The 20797-nt window shown below is 44.7% G+C and overlaps 1 protein-coding gene across 6 annotated transcripts in view; it reads right to left on the bottom strand.

Moving 5' to 3' along the window:
* Grhl2 (grainyhead like transcription factor 2) overlaps positions 1 to 20797 on the bottom strand; it is a 130749-nt gene that overhangs the window by 52662 nt on the left and 57290 nt on the right. For all 6 annotated transcript variants that reach the window (XM_017316622.1, NM_026496.4, XM_006520065.4 and 3 more), the window contains exons 7-8: positions 19236 to 19347; positions 1149 to 1243 (exon numbers count right to left, since the gene is read on the bottom strand). In XM_017316622.1, coding sequence (XP_017172111.1) covers positions 1149 to 1243; positions 19236 to 19347 — 207 coding nt within the window. The remainder of the gene's footprint in view (positions 1 to 1148; positions 1244 to 19235; positions 19348 to 20797) is intronic.

Genomic DNA, 20797 nt, shown 5'->3' with positions numbered 1-20797 from the left:
GCTTGGAATGGCATAGGCAAACCTCTGTAGGCTGCGGCTGTCTCAGGAGTGGGGACAGAGCGTAATGGATCTCAGGCAGCCAGGAACACTGCTACAATGCTGAAAGCACATGGTGTGTGCAGGCATGCCAGTGGCATGCTTTGCCTGCAATGCTGTGTGAAGCTTGTTCATGCACAAAAGCACATGGTGTGTGCAGGCATGCCAGTGGCATGTGTGAAGCTTGACCGTGCACCTTGAGGAAAGGCCTGTTCCCTTCTCCCGGCTGCACTGCTTTGTGCCAGTTTGGGTCACTTTTCCTGGGCCTAAAGCCAGCTTGCCCGGCATTGTTTTCTACCTGAGTGGAAGGAGACAGTGGGTGATTCTTTTTCTCCTGGAGAGCATACTTACACACTCCCAGCCTGCTTCCTCTCACCCAGCCTTCCCTCTCAGGACAAGGAGGCATTGACAAACTTGTTTACATTGACCTCCTCCTGAGATTGAAGACAAGCTCTTCTAACACTCCCCAGATGGTACACAACCGAAGCAGAAAACAAGCTTAGGTTTAATCTCCAACATTCCTCTAAGTGCAAAATGAGTCTGAAGAATCAGTCACTGAGGTCCAGAATGGGCTTCGTGGCCTTCAAAACAGACTTGTGGCTGGAGGACAAACACAGCTATCTGTGGAAATACTTCCTTATCCAAACCCAGGCAGGGCCAGCATCTGCCCCTGTCGCTGGTGGTCAGAGATGTTATTTACCCCCGCACATCTTAACCACACTTAGACCCAGAGGAACAGAAAAGAGTCAAATGGTCAACAACCAATTGCTTCAGAGTCACAGTGGTGAAAGGCCATTGGAGGTCCTACTTCTGGAGTGCCATCCCCCTTACTGGCTGAAGATATAGGTCACTCACCAGGAAGACTCAGGCTGCCTGAGGGTGGCATAGAGAAGCCCAAGGGCTTAGGCAACTGTTACTAGGGAGGGAGGTAGTGGCTTATCACATTTTTGTCAGAGCAAAAGCTACACCTCCACAACGAAAGGTCAAAAGAGCTTTCTTTAAGAAGGGTCTGTGTTCATTTTCTTCTTTCTGACTCAAGTTTCTAGAAAAGTACTACACAAGGTTTTGGAAAAGGGTCGTCAGTAAGAGCCTCCCGTCGTAGGTCCACTCACCTTTGCCTCCTCGTTCACATCCCAGGTGAAGGAAACAGCATTGTATGCGATCTCTTCAATGTTCCCGATGGTGTTGAAGCTCTCCTTGTAATCAGCTGCAACAGGGAAAGAGAAAAAGGTCTCAACAGAGCCGCAGTCAGTGGGGAAGCACATGCCTGTGAACCCAGCACATGCCTGTGAACCCAGCACATCATGCCTGTGAACCCAGCACATGCCTGTGAACCCAGCACATCATGCCTGTGAACCCAGCACATCATGCCTGTGAACCCAGCACATCATGCCTGTGAACCCAGCACATCATGCCTGTGAACCCAGCACATCATGCCTGTGAACTCAGCACATCATGCCTGTGAACCCAGCACATCATGCCTGTGAACCCAGCACATGCCTATGAACCCAGCACATGCCTGTGAACCCAGCACATGCCTGTGAACCAAGCACATCATGCCTGTGAACCCAGCACATCATGCCTGTGAACCCAGCACATGCCTGTGAACCCAGCACATCATGCCTGTGAACCCAGCACATCATGCCTGTGAACCCAGCACATCATGCCTGTGAACCCAGCACATCATGCCTGTGAACCCAGCACATGCCTGTGTCCCGGCACTTGGGAAATAAAGACTAGCTCCTTAGAGCACGTCTGAGACCATCCTAGGAAACCAGACACCCTGGTTCAACTCACTCATACACTGCATGCAGATTAAACACCTACATACATACTTACATAGACACATACATACTACACACCAACATGCATCCACGAACACGCGAAAACACACTTGCACAGCAAAGGAAGAATCCCTCAATAACACTTTATTTCTCAATGGCCAAGTTTTAAATTTGTCTATTTTTTTTCCGGGCTACCAGTATGACAAGCTACAGATGCCTGCTTATTTTATTCTACCACTGGGGGCGGGGGGGAAATAACACATATCCTTTTACTAAAAGACTAAACCTGCGTGACCCCTGTCTTTACCCGATTTGACTGTTAGTTCCTTTTTCCTTACTCACTTTCTCGACAGGCCCTCCACAGGGACGATTTTTGGAAAGTAAAATATTCTGCCAACCAGGCAATGTCACTAGGACTTTAGCAAAGAAACTACAGAACGGTCAAGGTTTTCCTTGTGCAGTGAAGGTGCCAGGGATCAAATACAGGGCCTCACACATGCTAAGCATGTGCTGTTCCACTGAACTGCACCCGCGTGCCAAAGGCATTCATAAACTTGTTTTTGTCCTGCAGAGAGTTGTTAGTCACATTTTGACTGTCATCACCTGACCACTCTGGGCCGTCTCATCTTCCCTCCTCGTACAGGATGTAGCTGTCCCCTTCCTTCCCATCAGGATCCCCAGTGGACAACAGCCATCAGATGAGTCTGTGTATGACTGTGGGTGCACTGGGCTACACAGAAAAGCCATTCTTTCTTACTTCCTCTCCCCAGTGATGAAACTGAGAGCAGTTAAGATTCCTTATTGATGGGGCTGGAGAGATGATGACTCGGTGGTTAAGAGTACTAGCTGCTCTTCTGGAGGCCCTGAGTTCAATTCCCAGCAACCATATGGTGACTCACAACCATCTGTAATGGAATCAGATGCCCGCTTCTGGTGTGTCTCATTTGCTACAGTGTACTCATTATAGTTAATAAATAATTTAAAAATTATTGCTATTGTTAGTGTTGGGAGCTGAATGGTTGCAAAAACAAAACACAACAAACTACCACCTTGCTCTCGGGAATGGCTCCCTAGACTCCTTAGGATAGGCCAGTTGGTCTAGCCTCAGGCTGAATTCCATTTCTCCTCTTTCTCACAAGACCTCTACTTTCTACCTTCCCTAACCACAGAGCAAGGGTAATCCTCCTTTTATTTATTTATTTATTTATTTATTTATTTATTTATTTATTTATTTTTTGGCATTGTTTCATTTGTGCCTTGAGACAGAGTCTCACTGTGTAACCCAAGTTGGCCTTGAGCGTGAAGTGCCTTGTCCTCTGAGGGCTGAAAGGAAGACTGAGCTACCAGGCCCAACCCCAGGTCTTTACAGTGAAAACAGAGCACATAGCTTTTAACATAAAAGGGTGTATATTCAACATAGGAATGTCACAGAGCATAAATATATAGGAGGAGAAAAATTAAAGCAACCACACAGTCTACTGACCCACAGCTAACTGCCTTTAACCCTTACCTGTGCCTTCTCTCTCGTCTAGCTCCTTCTCCACAAACATGTAAATATCTTTACATAGCAACATAATATATATCTTTTCATTTCAATATTGTTTTACTGGGCCCATCTCTAGCATTTTCGCATATCTAATACCTTCTGTAAAATTTTTGGTAATTACTGCTAGTTATTGCTAATAACTGCTAATTGTAAATACCATCGACTCAGACCATGGGCCATGACTTTACTCTTATTGGTCACTCAGCTCAATAGTTTGTTCCACCAGTGCTTCACTTACTTTTACAACTATATTTCATGTAAATTTAACTATATTTCATTAAAGTAAATTCTTGGGGGCAGCAGGTGTGGCAGGGGCTGGGGAAAGAAGAGCTGGGTTCAACAGTCAACACAGAAACAAAAGAGCTTTCAAAGAGCATGTTCTCAAACATAAGGCTGCTTTTTACTCCGTTCTCTCCTGTAGAACGAAATGGTGCTGTGTAGCCCTGGCTGGCCCGACATTGACAGAGAGCTGCCTGTTTCTGCCTCCCGAGTGCTAGTGTTAGAGATCTGTGTCGTCAGGCCTGGCTATATTTTAAAGCTGACTACTTTTGTCAAGCTGTTCCAGGGAAGAATTTACACTCAGAGTAACTATGTCCTTTCTTCTCAGGTGTTTTCTTTCCAAATTGATGTTCAAAACCTGGTCTCTTCTTATCCTCATCTGCAATCCCTTGGTTGTTAAAGGGTTGGACTTGGGTCTCTGGCTATTTGTCGTTCTTCTTATTCTTTTTATTTTTGTAAGTTCATTCACTTATCTTGGCTTTTCTAAGTCTATCCTTGCTCTACTTTTCTCTTAGGGTAGTCAAGAATTTCTGCTGATTTTAAAATGAATACGCAAAGGTAAATGAGAAAGTAAAAAAAAGAAACCAACATTCCACCCTACAGTTTCTCATTAGAAACTGCACAGACGCGATGGGACGGTTGTGAGTGCACGCCTGTGCTTCTGAAAGGCAAGCCAACAAACTCTCCCATTTCTAAAAGAGAAGAAGAAAGCCGAATCTAAAATCCAGTTCCTTGATTCTTCACTAAGTGCCTTGCCAGATAATCTTGCAACTGAGTTTGCAGGGCAGTTGTGAATAAGACAGCAAATGTCACTTCTGGAAACTGAGACAAACCAAGGTGATTAGATTGAGCGCTAGACTGTGGATTCCTACTTCTCAAGGGTTTAGTTTTCCAGTCTTAATTTCCCCTTAAAAAAAGGCTGAAACAAGGAAAAGACTTCATACTAACTGTACTATAAACACACCAGAGTCTTCTAACATGGCACTTAAGCAGCAAACATGACAGCCAAAATGTTTACTCTGTGCCAGGAACTGTCCTTACTAAGTCCCCATTCCTATAGCTTTTGGAATACAGGATCCAGAACACAAATAAACACACAAATATAAATAAACAAGATAATTGTTGTAAATCTGCTTTCCTTTTCAAATGAATCTTGACTTTTCTCTAATGTTCTTTGCCCATCAAAAACAGAGAAGCAGGATGAAGGTAGATCTTATTAGTTATGGTAATTTACACACAGAAGAACTAAATATGTGGCTAGCGAGGCATACTGAAAGACTTGGAATGGGGGGGGTGAGTAATTCTAATGAAATTGTTCCCTTTGACGCTGTGGTGCTAGCCATAAAGCCAGAATCTGGAGGCTGAGGTTACCATGTCCTGGACATACGAGTCAGGGCAAGTAGTATGGAAATACATGGGCAAAGACATTCTGCAGGGTGTGTCAGGATGCCCCAGAGCAGAATGGGAATTTATGGATTCCCAGGGCTTGGACTATCTGACAAGCACATCCTCAAATGTTGGAGGCCAGCAGAGGCAGCAGAGGGCTTTGGTGAGATGCCGGCTGCTACCAGGGGTTCTCACTCCGTGAGCATGGGGTGGGGCCAAGGCTACATTTCCGCCAGCTCTCACACGGGGTTGTGAGTTTCTTTGCTGCCTCTTTTCTACACTTGAGAAGTCAAAACAAAGAGGATCCTTTTGGGTACTTTCAGCCCATGTCACGTGTGGTTTTAGGAAGCACATTCATCTCTATGTATGAGGTCCATGCAACAGTCTATACTTCCCCAAAAATACTTCTCCTCTTGGTGGACAGACCTGAAGCTATGTAAAGGAGGACCATTTATCTAACCAGGGACACTGAGACATGACTATCCTTATACCTGGAGTGGGCTCAGAGAGACGTTTCCTTCTGATAAAAAAGTCACTGCCATCTCCTGGCATTCAAACACAAAGGCTCTTGGGATGATAACTGGGCTCTAATGAGGACACGCATGCTCAAGCCAGGCAGCCTTGTGCCAACAGTGAGCTCTGAGGTCCTTTGTCTCCTCCAGTTCTTACAATCACTCCTCGGGTAGGACTTGGCATGTTCTCTCCTAGAGAGAAGCCAAGCTGTATGTGGAAGTCACAAAGCTGGCAACTAATCAACTATGATTTGAAGTCAGGTCTGTCTAATCCCAACAGCCACACTTTTAACTACAACTTCAACCATAAATCATTGGCAGATATTGATAGCACAGCACTTGTTCCAATGGCAACTGTTTTATGAGGTGCTGAGGGGAGGTTTGGTGAAGGAGGCAGGGAACCTGGGTGTTTGGCGACCATGGGAAGTTACTTAACAAAGGAGGGCAGGGATACGGTACTTCAACAGAGAAAAGACAAACAAGAAAACACTTCCAGAATTCGCAAGCATGAGAAAACTAAGGGAGAAGTTCAAGCTAGCCCAGCTAAGAAAAGCAAAGGAACTGGGGCTATGGAAAAAAGAAGCTTAAATTTTACGACGTCTGCCAGAAGGTCCTGAGTCTGCCTACACACACACTTCCCATATTCATTTCTGGCAAGTTATATTCTACATAGAAATTATGGGACGCAACTGCTTTTAATTTCACAGGAGGTATGATGGTGAGTGAATCCTTTTGTTATCTTTTACTTTTATCTTTTGCAGATAATGAGTGGTCTGTTAATTGGGTGTTTTGTTTTAATTCAGACTTTTGAAGGCTCAGGCTTCCTCACACTGATGGTAAGAACACCAAGATGCTGGACGGCAGTCAAAGGAATCACCAACTCCTGCGCCTTAATTAAGCCCCGTGCGCTTGGAGAATTATAACTGCCCCCCTTTAATTATTTTATATATATTGTTGGAGATTAAACAGACTGGTGTAATTAATACAGAAGATGGCACTCTTCTAGAAGCTGTAGATTCTGTCTGGACTAGTGAAATAATGAGGGTGGAATTCTGGAGACAAACCCAGGAGCCAGGCCAATTCTGCACATAGCCACAGCAGCCTCATCACACGCTTGTCTTCTTAAAGCAGAGACTGGCATGGTAGACAAGTTTTGGAGCTGTGAGCCAACAGGTCCATCTCCAGGGTGATAGACAGGAGACGGTAAGCAAGTACAGTATCTGTGGGCACCTGGGCATATGAACTCTTCTCCTTGACCCTCCATGAGACAACTCTGAGAACAGAGCCAGTACGCACAGACTGCACAGCTACTTCTCCACGCTGGGCAACCACCATACCTGACCCCACCTGTCCTGAACACCTGCGTCCCCCATCGGCAGCCTGGGCAGACAACACGTGACAGAGAGCAGAGCACCTGAGGACACGCAGCTCTGACTTGAAAAAGATGGACGAAGCTCAAACCTTTCGAAAGGAGTTCCCCCTCCCCTGATCTTCTAAATCAAAACAAAGCACCATTTTAAAGCATGTGTGACTCATGTAAGAATTCACCAACAAGCTTGTTGTTTTCCTCATAGTACTCTTAACAAGTCACGGGTAACCCAGTGTCCTTGAATATGTGACAAGCACTAAATCATTTCCATCATTTGGTCCTAGTCCATGAGCAAGTGATACCTACCATTTCTCTCTCTCTCTCTCTCTCTCTCTCTCTCTCTCTGGCTCGCTCTCCAAATGTGAGCTAGGCTCTGTGCTAAATATACACACATCCTGCAGGCGACCATGAACCTTTGTCTACCTCACCTGAAAAGTAGGAAGCACACAAACATGCTAAATACCTCTTCAACTCTGTCACTTGGTCTGTGTCTTAGTCCTTTTTCTGTTGTTGTAACTGAATACCATAGGCTTTAGTAAATTGCTTTAAGAAAAAAGAAAAGCTGTGGTTTTGAAGGCTGAGCCCACCTGGCTTGTGGTGGTGGTGAGAGCTCTCTTCTCATCATCATGAATGGTGACAGAGGGGATATGCCAGCTCAGAAGCTTTACATCTTACAGAGTCACCAGGGCACTGGACTCTGACGACCTCCCCACCTCAAACATAACAGCACACAGACTAGAGATTGGGTTTCCAACACATGAACTCTTGGGGACACTACAACCTCACTAGGGGATTAAGAGCTGAGCTGGGACCAGCACTCAAAGGTCTGTCTATACACAAAGCCAAACCCCTTGGCTTCTGTGACATGAAATCTTTCAAGTGTGCATCTTTTCAGTACACAATTCAGAATGTTGGTGGTAAGATTATGAATATAAATGTGAGCAACAATGAGTGAATCTTAAACTGTAGTAATCAAAGGACTGCTATCTGCTCACAGTGGTGAGCCTTCCTCGTATGAGTTAGGAGGGCATCTTTCTTAGGATTCTCTTTGCACTAAACCTAGTATTTTTCTCGGGCTTTCTCGTGTTTTGAATATGCTTGGTCCGGGGAGTGGCCCTATTAGCAGGTAGGACCTTGCTGGAGTCCGTGTGGCCTGGTAGGAGGAAGTGTATCACTGTGGAACTTTGAGACCCTCTTCCTAGCTTCCTTCCAATCAAGTTGTAGAACTCTAAGCTCCTCCTGCATTATGCCTGCCTGACCATGCTTCCTATCTTGATGATAATGGATGAACCTCTGAACCTGTAAGCCAGCGCCAATTAAATGTTGCCCTTTAAAAGAGTTGCCTCGGTCATGGTGTCTCCTCACAGCAAAGGAAACCCCAAGACATGTTTGGTTTCATTTCTAGGGCAGGAATTATATAGAACAGTGTTACAGATGTCAGACTATAATAATATAAACAAAATTATTTTGCATTTTAGACTATTACTGTTTTCCACATATGCGATTCTTTATACTATTTGAAGGCTGGTCCTGGGGCTCATGAGTATAATGTTTACTGTGCAAAATATGAAGACTGTTTGGAATATATACACATACACACACATGTGTCCTTACCTCTAAACTTGACTTCAAAACAATAATAATAAATAACATCAGTGACAGTTCATATCCTGTGCATAAACATAGAACTGCGCATACAGTTGCACCTCTGTATACACCCTGCCGGCAACTACACACCTAATCAACTTGGCTAGACATACATTCTTCTGGCTGGTCTAAGATAGTTTTAACTATTTTGTTGCTGGCCCAAAACATTAATCTGTGGACCACACAAAGGTACCTGACACCTTCTGAGAGTTTTCTTGATGAATAAAGATACAAACTGTGCTTTGGTGTTAATTTATACATCTGTGTAATGGGAACTGTTCGTCATTTGCGCCAGGGTTCCAGTCTCCATTTCATCAGTTGATGCTCTGCTCTTTTGTGGGGGTAGAAATGGGAACGAGCAGTCATGAAACCTGGAACCAAAAGCTACTACTGCAAATGGGTGATGTATCCTAGACCAGCTACCATGTTCCCTCCAGCACAAACTCTAGCCTGTTCCCACACCAACTCAAATAGTTTCAGGCACAGGAACCTGTGGGAAAACCAGCTGATTGGTAAAAGAAATCAGAACTGATTTTCTCAAATGATGGTACTTTATATTACTGCTTAGACTCTCAAGAATTAAGGTTCTATGAAACATTCCATTGTCGTTCTCAAACCCTTGAAAGGTTATAGAAATAGATATAGATTAGATATACAGATACAGATAGCGAACTGGGTTCAGAGCTAAAGCAAGCAGATCCACAGAGAAATGGCATCCTGATCACTCATGGTGCACCTGTTGCTAAATTGAACAAGCCTAATTCCTTCAGGGACCAGGGATGTTAATATTAGCTTCCATCTTCCAGCGTCCCAAGTCCCCCATGCTGTCTGTAGTCATGTGTACCAGACTAGCTTGCAGACATAGGAAGATGAACCTGTTCCCTGAGGGAATGTGCTTAGGGAGTCACAGTGACTGACCATATGCATGGTGCTAGTGACGTCTCGCATGCTGTTTCTGCTTAATTTGACTCATTTGCTTATATTAATACAGGATTTTATATTATTTCAAGATTGAAATGCTATTCTTTTAAATGCACCTTTGGTAGAGTTAGATCTGTCCTCCAAAAGGGGAAACTGTTGCTAATTTTTGAGTACCTTACAAGGGTGACCCCAGCATCCAGCCACCTGAGTGGAAAGTTCCATGGCTTGTCTGAGCTGCCCTGACCCACATGGGAATGGCTATAGTCAGCGTGTGCCACCGGCATCCTGATCAGTCATAATCAAACCCTTATTCTGGAGAATCGGTATCTCGGAGAAAGATCCCAGTAAACTCTGGGAGACTATTAAGCCCTTGCCTATTTCAATACACATATTTTAAAAAGTGAAAACAGGACCTGGTGTCTTATTTAAAGCATCTCCAAATAAAGTCACATCATTAGGATTCAGGCAGAACATAAAAATTAAATCAAATGGAAGTATAAAAGGAATGAGTTACGGCTATGCACATGGAAAAGGTGCCAGAGGGCAAACAACTCAATGTCCAGTAAAGGAGCGGCAAGAGAGGGAAGGGGAGAGGAAATAAGGCAGGCTACAGCCCTAAATGCAGGGGTCTGTTAGGTTAGTTTGGGGGTGGAGGATGGGGTGGGGTGCACACAAGTGTGCCTGTGGTGTGTGTGTGCCTGTGCGCAATTGTGTACTGAATTCTCATTATCATCTAGTACGGTCTGTTTAAGGAGCAGTTCCACCCTCTCATTAAAATGGGGGAGGGGAAGGGGTTGTCGTCAGGAATCCACTACACCCCATCCTCCGTGGAACATTCCTTCTGCTTAGCCATTTGGGCTCCAATATTCCCTGGAAAAGAAAAGCTGTTTATCAGGAAAGGCTCATTAAGCAATAATGATCTGGGCCTGGAAAAACAAGACTCCTCAGCGCAGAAAAGAAAGGTACAGAAGTACGGCCTTGAATTCCCAAATTCTTTGTTTTGTTTTTGGTTGCTTTTAAACAACTCCCCATTTGATTGATCCAGTAAATCTAATACTTTCTAGCTAGGTTTAAAAGGACAATCTCCCCTGGTTTACTAGTGTGTATTACGTTTCTACACTAAGTAATTAAATCATTACCTTAATTAAAAAAAAAAAAAGCCTGGTGTGTAATAAAAGGGCAGCTTAGAAGGAGGACCAGTACTGCTGGGCTGGAGGCACTCAGATGCCTGCCTTGTCAGCCTTGGGACCCAAAGTCAAATCCCCAGAACCCAGATTTAAAAACAAACAAACAAAAAAACCCAACCCCTAGTGTGGCCACGTTTGCCACACATGGAAACAAAAACAGGCAGATAGATTCCTGGAGCTCACCAATCATCCAGACCAATGAGCAATGCTTTCTCAAACAGCAAGGTGGTGGGTCAGTCAGCACCTGAGGACTGGCAGTCAAGGTAGATCTCTGTCTGTCACTTGTTCTCTCTACCTGTCTCTCTGTCTCCCTCCTCCCACCCCCATCTCTCTCTCCCTCCCTCCCTCCCTCCCTCCCTCCCTCCCTCCCTCCCTCCCTTCCTCCTTCTCAACAGAAAAATGACACCAAAGTGAATCCACATTAAAGAGATGAGCCCAACCCAGGCACTCTTCCTTGTTAACTGAACAAACTAGGGCTGACCAAAACCACCCTAGATACTCATGCCCCTAACACATGTTAACTGCTCAACACTGGTTGAACACCTACTAAGTGCCAGGTGCTGGGTACTTAAAGGTTGAAAGGAAATTCTCTGTTCATTCAAATAACTGGTCATCGGGAGGACAGACAGATGAAACTGACAGCCAAGTAAATACTGCAGAGTTGTAACGGCTGACACAATCCTGATCCAGGAGGGGGGCTGCCTATTCTACAGAGAAACTCAGGAAGAATCGCCCAAGTAGTGTCTGTTGGGGACTAGATTTTAAAGTGAGCTGTCTTGCAGGTGGAGGAGGGAAGGCTCAAATCAGTAAGAGTCCTGGAGAACAAGGAAGTTGGGAATAAGTGCAGAAAGGCAGAAAGGTTAAAATATCCCTACAGATGCAGCACTGGAGTTTCCAGAAGACATATGCTGGGTTGAGACATGACTGCGTTAGGATCTAGTGTGAAATCTGGGATGAGGAAGACCCTTAGAGATCAAGGACTGGAGTTTGGGAATCAGTGTCTGGGTGCTAGAAATGCTCCTCCTCGCCTTGATCTTTCTGTGGAGGGGAAGGGGGAGCCCAGGGCCACTCATAGCAGGGAGAAAATGAGAAACGGGTCTCCCCAGGGGTGATGACCCAGACACAATGAGTTGCTGAGATTCAAATTGAGACATGCATGCAATAAACAGAAACCCACAATGGGTCTATTATTATCAAGAATTATTTTGTCTGCACAAACATCAAGCTTTAAGGAGTACTTACATTTTATAACTTTTAGATACCTAACCTTCACACCTGACTATGCTTTTATCACATCAGTATTTCCCAACCAAAGCTAAAGATGAAAAGGAATTTTCAGAAACCGCACCTTCGGCACCACCATCTGAAGCAGAGCCTGTCTTACACAGCATGTGGATGTGGCGAAGTAGTAGGAAGATGTGGGAGATTCCTGGCCCTCACCCCTCACACCCCCTTACACCTGGATCCACAGATGAGACAGGGATCTGCTTGCTCTCTGGCTTGGCGCTTAGAGCCACTTCTATCTCCAGCCCTCACAGGTTGTTTATGAAGCAGGGAGATCTCAGTTTTGTTTTATTTTGTAATCAAGTTTAAGTATGTTTAGAAGAATGGAAACAACCTAAAAAAATGTCATAAGATGAACTTAATTTATTGCTAAGAAGACAAGCCCTACACTGTCCAGACTGGCAGAGGGGAGGTCTTAACATTCTGAGGCTAGGACAGTCCTGAGCTCAGGTAAATGAAGAAGTAGCCAGTTGCTAGAGCTTCTAATGTCCAAGTCTTCCTAGGTCCATAAGATCCACCTTCCCTGACCTCTGCACACCTGACTGTCTTTAAAAAAAACTACAAGGAGGCATGAAAACAGCACCTTAGAGCCAGGATCCCCCAAAAAACCTGGGGTGAAAAAGGAGCACAATTTAATTTGAATATAATTTCTATTTGTATGAGTCCGGTGCAGAAGCTCCATGCTGAATAATTCACAGTGACAGCAGACTCTGGGCTTGAGTCCCTTCTGGAAGACTCTTCTGATCATCAAACAGAATCATACAGAATTGAGCACACAGAATGTGTTCATGTCATTACAACTAAGGTTTCATACAAATGTCTTCCTTCACAGGAAACTATTATAATGGGACACAATTTGAAAATGGCTTTGAAGAAGAAATCTGAATAGGCAATGATGGTGCTTTTCTTTAACCCTAGCACTCAGGAGGCAGAAGGAAGGAGACCTCAGAATTAGAGGCCAGCCTGGTCTACAGAGTGAGTTCTAGGACAGCCAGGGCATATAGAGAAATCCTGTCTTAAAACAGAAAGAAAGAAAGAAAGAAAGAAAGAAAGAAAGAAAGAAAGAAAGAAAGAAAGAAAGAAAGAAAGAAAGAAAGGGAGAAAGAGAGAGAGAGAGAGAGAGAAAGAGAGAGAGAAAGAGAAAAAGAAAGAAAGAAAGAAAGAAAGAAAGAGAAAGAGAGAAAGAAAAAAAGAAAGAAAGAAAGAAAGAAAGAAAGAAAGAAAGAAAGAAAGAAAAGAAGAGAGAAAGAAAGAAAGAAAGAAAGAAAGAAAGAAAGAAAGAAAGAAAGAAAGAAAGAGGGGGAGAGGGAGGGAGGGAGGAAGGAAGGAAGGAAGGAAGGAAGGAAGGAAGGAAGGAAGGAAAGAAGGAAGGAAAGAAGGAAGGAAAGAAGGAAGGAAGGAATTTGTATTGGGACACACACATTCACAAATCCTATAATGACATGCTAATAACTGAAAATCAAATACATAATTATAGGATTACCATTAACACTACACCTAGTAAACTTCGAGACAGGAAATATGACAGTGAATCAAAATGAAGTCTGAGATTGAATTATAACATGTTAGATTGACAACTACCTATTAGCACTGAGAAGTACTGATGGATGCTCCCTCGGACATCAAACTCTGCTCCCACACTGGGAACATGCAAATAAATTGTGATGTTCATTTTTTGGACTCTCTGAGTCGTGTCAAGGAGAGACTGTATGTGAAGGTGGCACAGACTAGCTGTGGTTTCATTTTTATGATGTTAATATGAATTGTGAAATCTCAACTCATTTGTCTCCCTACTTGAAAGATAACAGAAAAACACTCACATTCAGAGATGGAGCCATTCACTGAGTGGACACCCTAGAGTTCAGTCCACTGTTAGACTTGCGGTCCACTTCCAGCATTTTTCCATGGATCACACTTAAAAACCTAGTAGCTTTCGCTTACAAACGAGCTCCAGGACCTGCTGACCTGCTCTGTATGTGAATACTTGCCCTAATATGCATCCACCAATTTGAACTCTGCTCCTGGCCACTTGCTTCTCTTGGTACCACCTCCTCAGGAGTAGGGCACAGTGACTGTTACACTTTCATGGCCCTTCCCTCCTGCACCATCACCTCTAGTCATTTCAAGGGATGGCTTGTTATCCCTTTTCTCCAAATTTCAACTCTGTGTGCAGGTTTTCCCTTATCCATCACTAGCCTCCCAATTGCCAGTCCCTTCTCCTTGAGCTAGTCCAGAATTTACTCTCCCATTACAATTCTGACAGACATCCACAAATCTTATCCAATGCCTCCAAAATCAAGTGCTACAACTCACTAAGGAGAAATCTCGAGTCCACTCATGTGACCCAAAGTTCTGTGGACCCCAAGGTATCCTCTCCTGTTCAGACTACCTCCAATAGGCTTCAGTGTGTGTCACCCAAGGGACCCTTTAGAACTGGAGATCAGCAAGTTCCATTTGCGAATCATATATCCATCACTCTCATATCAGCATGGGTCTCCTTTAAAAAGCCATCTTCCCACCATATCCTGTGCATCCCCCACCTTCCCTGCTCGCTGCATTGGTCACATCAACCCTCTCTCACTAGGATACATGAGAGCTTGAGCCTCTGCTGTCTTTCTTAACAGAGAGTTAAAGTAGTTTTTCAGTATCATTTTTTCTAGGCAGGTGCCACTGTCTCGCTTACAGGATCCTTCAGTTTGTGTCTGACTCTCATGGCCTTTATGTCCCTTCAGAAGTATCTGCCCTGAAAAACTCTCCTTTTAACATCTCAGATGTTCATCTTCTTGCATCTAGGTGAGGGTAATGTGATGATAAGGCCCTGTCTTAATTACATTTTAATCACCAGAGCTGAAAAAGGCCTCACCCACAGAAGATACTCTGTAGCTATCAGCTGAATGAATGTATGCATGCATTTCCTCAAGCTGGTGTGGAAAAAAAAATATGGACTTGTCAGTGACTAAATGCCTTAATATGAGGTTTAGAGGCAATCAAAGGACAAATATCATTTAAACGGTTTCTCCATGTGGGAGGCATAGCTTGCATGGAATGCTTTTGAGCAGCAGAATGGAAACGTCTTTACAACCTGAAATAATTGCTATTATTCGGGAGCTCACAAGAAAGAGCTTGTGCTAGTTGGAACTCTGGGTGTTTGTCTGTCTGACTTCTAATGGAGTTGGGGCTCAGTGTTAACCCTCCCTACCCAACGCCAAACACTTTATGAACTAACATATAAGAACCAAACACCTGACCTGGCTCTCAGATACTCCAGACCTACACAACAGTCTGACAGTACAACGTCCTCAGCCCTGGACGGCAAGGACAGAATCATCTGAGCATCTGTGACAGAGTGATGGCGTCCTCTGTCACTATGTGTTGCATGTGACCAGAGACAAGGGCCAGTCAGGCCCTGAGATGCAACACAGACCCATAGAGCGCAGGAGCAGCCTCGGGCACTAGGTGTCCATCCACCCACACACTCCAAGACTAAGGTGGAGTTCTTGCCTCTGCCACCCCATCTCAGCTTTTAGGCAATACAATGGTTGTTTTAAAGATGATCTTTGTTTGGTTTGTTTTGGTTTTTTTGAGACAGCATTTCTCTGTGTAGCCCTGGCTGTCCTGGAACTCACTCTGTAGACCAGGCTGGCCTCAAACTTAGAGATCCACCTGCCTCTGCCTCCTGAGTGCTGGGATTAAAGGCATGAGCACATCACCCAGTGAGGATGACTTTTTTAGTTAATGTATGATGGCTAGAGAAAGTTTGTGGCAAAGGAGGTTGTGCCCAGGGAGTAGCTGTTAGTAAGGTACAGTCCACTCCTTCAGATCTCCCATCAGTCTGAGAGCTTATGATACAAACATCGGCTCGTGCATTCATTCAGACATCCACTACATCTCCAGCCCTGTGCTAAGCACAGAGCAGAGGAAGGAGCACAACAGACAAGGCTCTACTCTCAGGGAGATTACCTTCTAGAAAGAGATGAAGCCCGAGAAATACAAACATATGAATGAACAACAGGGGAGCTGCTGACACCTGTTCTGACATGAAATAAGGACACAGTGACAGGGATCTTATTGGGGTTTGAAAGAAATGAGGGAACAAGTTTCCCAAGTGCTCATCCCAAGAGCTCCCTGGGCAGTAGGGTAACGGATGCAAAATCAGCTGCACTGAAGAAAACTGACAGAATCTGGGAACAGAGGCCCAAGCTGGCAGCGCCTGCCCTTTGCCCTGGCCCTGAGTCCCTTCTCTTTCTCATGGAACCACAGACTGGACCCCTGGGGTTTCTCTGAGCCTTGGGAAGTACAAAACACCTTTCCACATAAAGCATGAGGCCAGGAGGCTGGGGGCAACCTCAAAGAATGGCTGAAAACCTGGTCCAAGTAAAATAAGCTTGTGTAAGGAGAGGCAAAAACATTCTCCCACATATAGAATGCAAGCTAGTGACTCTTGTTAGGCATGAGTGTAGGGGCATGCTGGGTAAGTAAAAGGTCTTGTGGGAGGGGCAAGGTCTGTGGCCACAGGCAGGATAGGAGTGGAGGTAGAGAGACAGAGAACAGGGGTGGGGCTGGTCATCCCAGGACCCTACCGAGTGAGCTGAAGACACTTGTGCCCACCCTCACAACCCTGGCAGCTGTAATTTAGAGGCTGTGAGTCCTGTAATGCTCAACTCTAAGATTGCTGATTAAGAACTCAAGCTTGCTGAGATGGTGGCCCACACCTTTCTAATTCCAGCACCTCGAAGACAGGCAGGCAAATCTCTGTAAATCTGAGGCCAGCCTGGTCTATATAGTTAAGTTCCAGGACATCCTGAGCAGCAGTGAAACCCTGTTCAAAATTTAAAAAACCAAAAACAAAAAACTTAGGGTCAACAAGATGGCCAGTAAAGGCACTCCCCATTCCAAGACTGAGGACAGAAGTTCAATTCCAGAAAACCATGTGGTGAAAAGAAAGCCAATTTTCACAAGTGCCTTCGGCCTAGCTATCACATGGACACTGTGGCACACCCATGTGTGCCCACACACATGCATACTTTTTCAACATACAATAAACTTTATTATTATTATTATAGTATATAATAGAGTTTATTCAGGGCATGGGGAGGGGAGTTAAGAGGGTAGTAGAGGCAGAGAAAGGCAGGGAGAGAGAAAGTAGAGAAGTAGATAGAGGCTAGCCATGAGCACAGGGAGAGAGGGGAAAGGAATGGGGGAGGGGAGCAAGATCAAGAGAAAGCAAGAGAGCAAGAGCTACAGTGAACTTTAATCAAAGAGGCCTTTTCTTTGTTTTTTATTCAGCTTGAAGGTCACCGTTACAGACACTGGTAGAAATTTGAGAACTGTCTTTTTGTTTTTGTTGTTAGACTGACTTGTCCTGCATGTGTAGGTATATATGTGATTGGCCTGCATACATGTATGTGCACACACACTCTGCATTTACATAAGCATGTATGTGGGGCTCTCTGAGAGAAGTATAGAAGCAAATGGGAGGTAATAAAGAGAGATTTACTGGAAGGGCTAGAAAGGCGGGAAATGACTCCAGTCTCTGCAGAGGTAACCCTGTAACAGCGCTGGAGCTGGTGAGCTGGCATGCCAGCAAGGCACCTTTATGACTTACCTCATTTGAACTGAGCCTATATTTCCATTTAATTGCTTCTCTCCTTTTCTTGGGCAATAATTATAAGACTAACTTTTCAAATAAAATAAAATTGCTTCTCTGTTCTACACAGACGGCTATAGAACAGGTCAGAGCACGTTTTCATAGTTATCTTGTTCCAGCCTCGGGCTTCCAGAGCACTGGCTTGAGTTAGGAATACAGTTCTTACCCCAGCACTTGGGCTGACTTCCAGGACAACTCCTGACATGGAGACACCACTCCTTGCCTCAGTTTCCCTGTTTATAGATTAGTAGCTGCTAGTGCTCTCTGTGTAGCCACCCCTCTGTGTGTGAGGGTAAGAGAAATGCGGAATGGGCGTATTCTCATCCAACATGCCGTACCAACACACTGTTTCTAAATGGTCCCTGGTGACTCTCAATATTAACCTAGTTACTAGCTAATAATCTCTGCCATCGGTCCAGGGAGCTGTCAAGGGTGTCATGAGGGAAAGAGCCTCTGTTCCACTGCATGAGACATGAAAGCAAGTATCCTTTTATTCTTTTACTGACTTGGTATTTTGTGGTGACCAATGATAATTGGCCTTCTGCCTACATCCATGAGGACCACAGCCATAGTCTAAGGGGTTATGACTTTGTTGTGACTTTAATTATGAGAAAAGAATTTCTTTACGAGAATAAATTTGCTAGATACTGCCGATTCCTTTCAAGAAATTTCTAAACATTTTAAGATCTACTCTCCAGTTTCTCCTATTCTTCTCTGTGTCTAGGAAGCTGATCCTGCAAATTCTATTGGGGTCCTGTACTCCCCAGCCTTGAGTCCGATCAAGAAGCCCAGGCAGGGAGCTTGGGAGCAAGAAAGCCTGGGCACTTCTCTGCCCCATGGGCACTAAGCTTGTGGCTGGCAGCAGTTCCACCTCCCAGTGGAAAACTGCTTCTTCTGTGGTCCCAGTTCCTGCTGGGTGGTTCCCCTTTGATTCCCCAGCCCCACAGGTGCTACTTGGATGGTCTCCCAGTACTCCATCCTTCCTAACAATGGCAAGGAGCTAGCTAACTAGGTAGGTAGCATAGCATCTGCCTTTCTGTCTGGACCCTTGGGTTGTCCAGGGCTCCTTGATCTCTAAAGAGCAGATACTGCATTTAGAAATATATACAAAATGAATTCCGCAGGCTCATTTCTTCTTGACTGGTAGGTAAGTTCCTCAGAAAGATTATTTTCTTGATCACTGACTTCTGCTTGCATTAAGTTTATGTGGGAATGAAAGGATTTAAGGCGGAACCACAGACGAGGGGTCACTAGACCTTTGTGAGGGGCCTTGAGCCTCATGGGCCTGAGTTTTATCACGCAGAAGGGGGCAAGAGTTTACCTGACCTGCCCACTGCCTGTATGGCTCAAGCATAGGGCACGCAAATATTTTAGAAATAATATATTTATTACTATAAATATATTATTTATATCTGCCACAGTGCTACGAAGGCATTAAAGTTATTATTATAGAAGTTGATTCTGGGGGAAAGGAAAATGCTTTCGTCTCTCCTCAGTCTGACTGATCTTCAGCTTCACCTGTGCTGAACGTCACAGGTCACATGTACAATTCAGTGCCTGGCATAGCACAGTGCGACCCAGCCCCTGTAGTGGTCAACCCAGCCAGTTGCCAACGCCTAGAGGGAGAGGCAACTCACCAATGTCAAGGACCCTCTGCTTGGCAGTGTGCTGCCGGGAGTGCCAGTACTTCCAGTATTTCAGCTGCTCATCTCGGTTTTTGTCTTCACTAAAGACCACCATCACCACACTCTGCAGGAGAGAAAAGCTGCCGTTATCCTCGGCCAACTGACAAGGTTCCCACTTCCGGCAACTCTAACACAACGTGTAGCTTTTATTGTTGAAGAGCCAGGCATGGTGGCTCCTGCCTTTAATCCCAGCACTCTGTAGCCAGAGACAGAAGGATCTGAGTTTGAGGCCAGCTGAGTCTTCAGGGCAGCCAGGGCTTCACAGGGAAACCATAACCTCCTACCCCTAAATCCAGAGACTGCAGCAAGGAAAGGCCTCAGTGGGTTAAGTTGTTTGACACAATCCTGGAGACCTGAGTTAGCTTTTTGTGAGGCATAGGGTGGATGGAAGAGAAGCAACTTCTGAAGTTATCTTCCTTGTAGGTATTTGTGCATGTGTGCAGACACCCACACATACACACACACTGGGAACAGCCTGGATAAAAACGAAACCCTTCGTCATTCCTACCACAGCATCCTGACAACCAGATGAAGCAGCCTTTGGCACAGTTGGTATACTTTGCAGAGTTAGCTCGAAACTGAAAAGCATTTGGCTTACATTGGCAAAAACACATCTGAAACCTGTCTTAAGTCGAATTGGTGCCATTTGTAAAGAAGCAGACATTCATCTCTCGCCTAGGGAAGTGCCTCAGGCTGGAGTGGAACAGGCAATAAGAGAATTGCACAGGAAACACAGACATGGTAGGAGACAAAACTCATATTGATAAACATATTTCAAACGTCAGAGAACTCATAACCCAAAAGTACAAGGGCAGCGCTGCACTCCAGCAAAACATGGCTGTCCTTTACATGAGCTAGAGCAACCAATTCTGTTTCACAGAAATAAGAATCTAAATGTTGGGCTGGAGAGGTGGCTCAGGGGTTAAGAGCACTGATTGCTCTTCCAGAGGTCCTGAGTTCAAGTCCCAGCAACCACATGGTGGCTCACACCCATCTGTAATGAGATCTGATGCCCTCTTCTGGTGTGTCTGAAGACAGCTACAGAAGACAGCTACAGTGTACTTACATATGATAAATAAATCAAAAAAAAAAAGTACTTTTATAAAATAAATAAATCTTTAAAAAAAATAGAATCTAAACCTCACTGCAGTTCTAAATTTCAAACAGACATCATTTGCATAAATTTACATATGTTGGCTGTCCTTCTGGAAGGCAGGCTGCCACGACCCTGCCGCAGACTCCAGAATTACTCCAGGATTTCAGATATGAGGTGCCTTACCTGGTTCAGATCACATTTCCAGAAAAACGGAACAAAAGAAGATAAAACTTCCATACTGACCAGTTATTTCATGGTTTTGGTTTGTTTTTGGGTTTGTTGTTGTTGTTGTTGTTTTTGCTCTCTGTGTGTGTGTGTGTGTGTGTGTGTGTGTGTGTGTGTGTGTGTGTGTGTGTGTGAGAGAGAGAGAGAGAGAGAGAGAGAGAGAGAGAGAGAGAGAGAGAGAGTTTTCCAGAAA

The sequence above is a fragment of the Mus musculus genome, chromosome 15, assembly GCF_000001635.26.
Source record: "Mus musculus strain C57BL/6J chromosome 15, GRCm38.p6 C57BL/6J".
NCBI classification, from domain to species: domain Eukaryota; kingdom Metazoa; phylum Chordata; class Mammalia; order Rodentia; family Muridae; genus Mus; species Mus musculus.
This window is presented reverse-complemented; position numbering and strand designations above follow the sequence as displayed.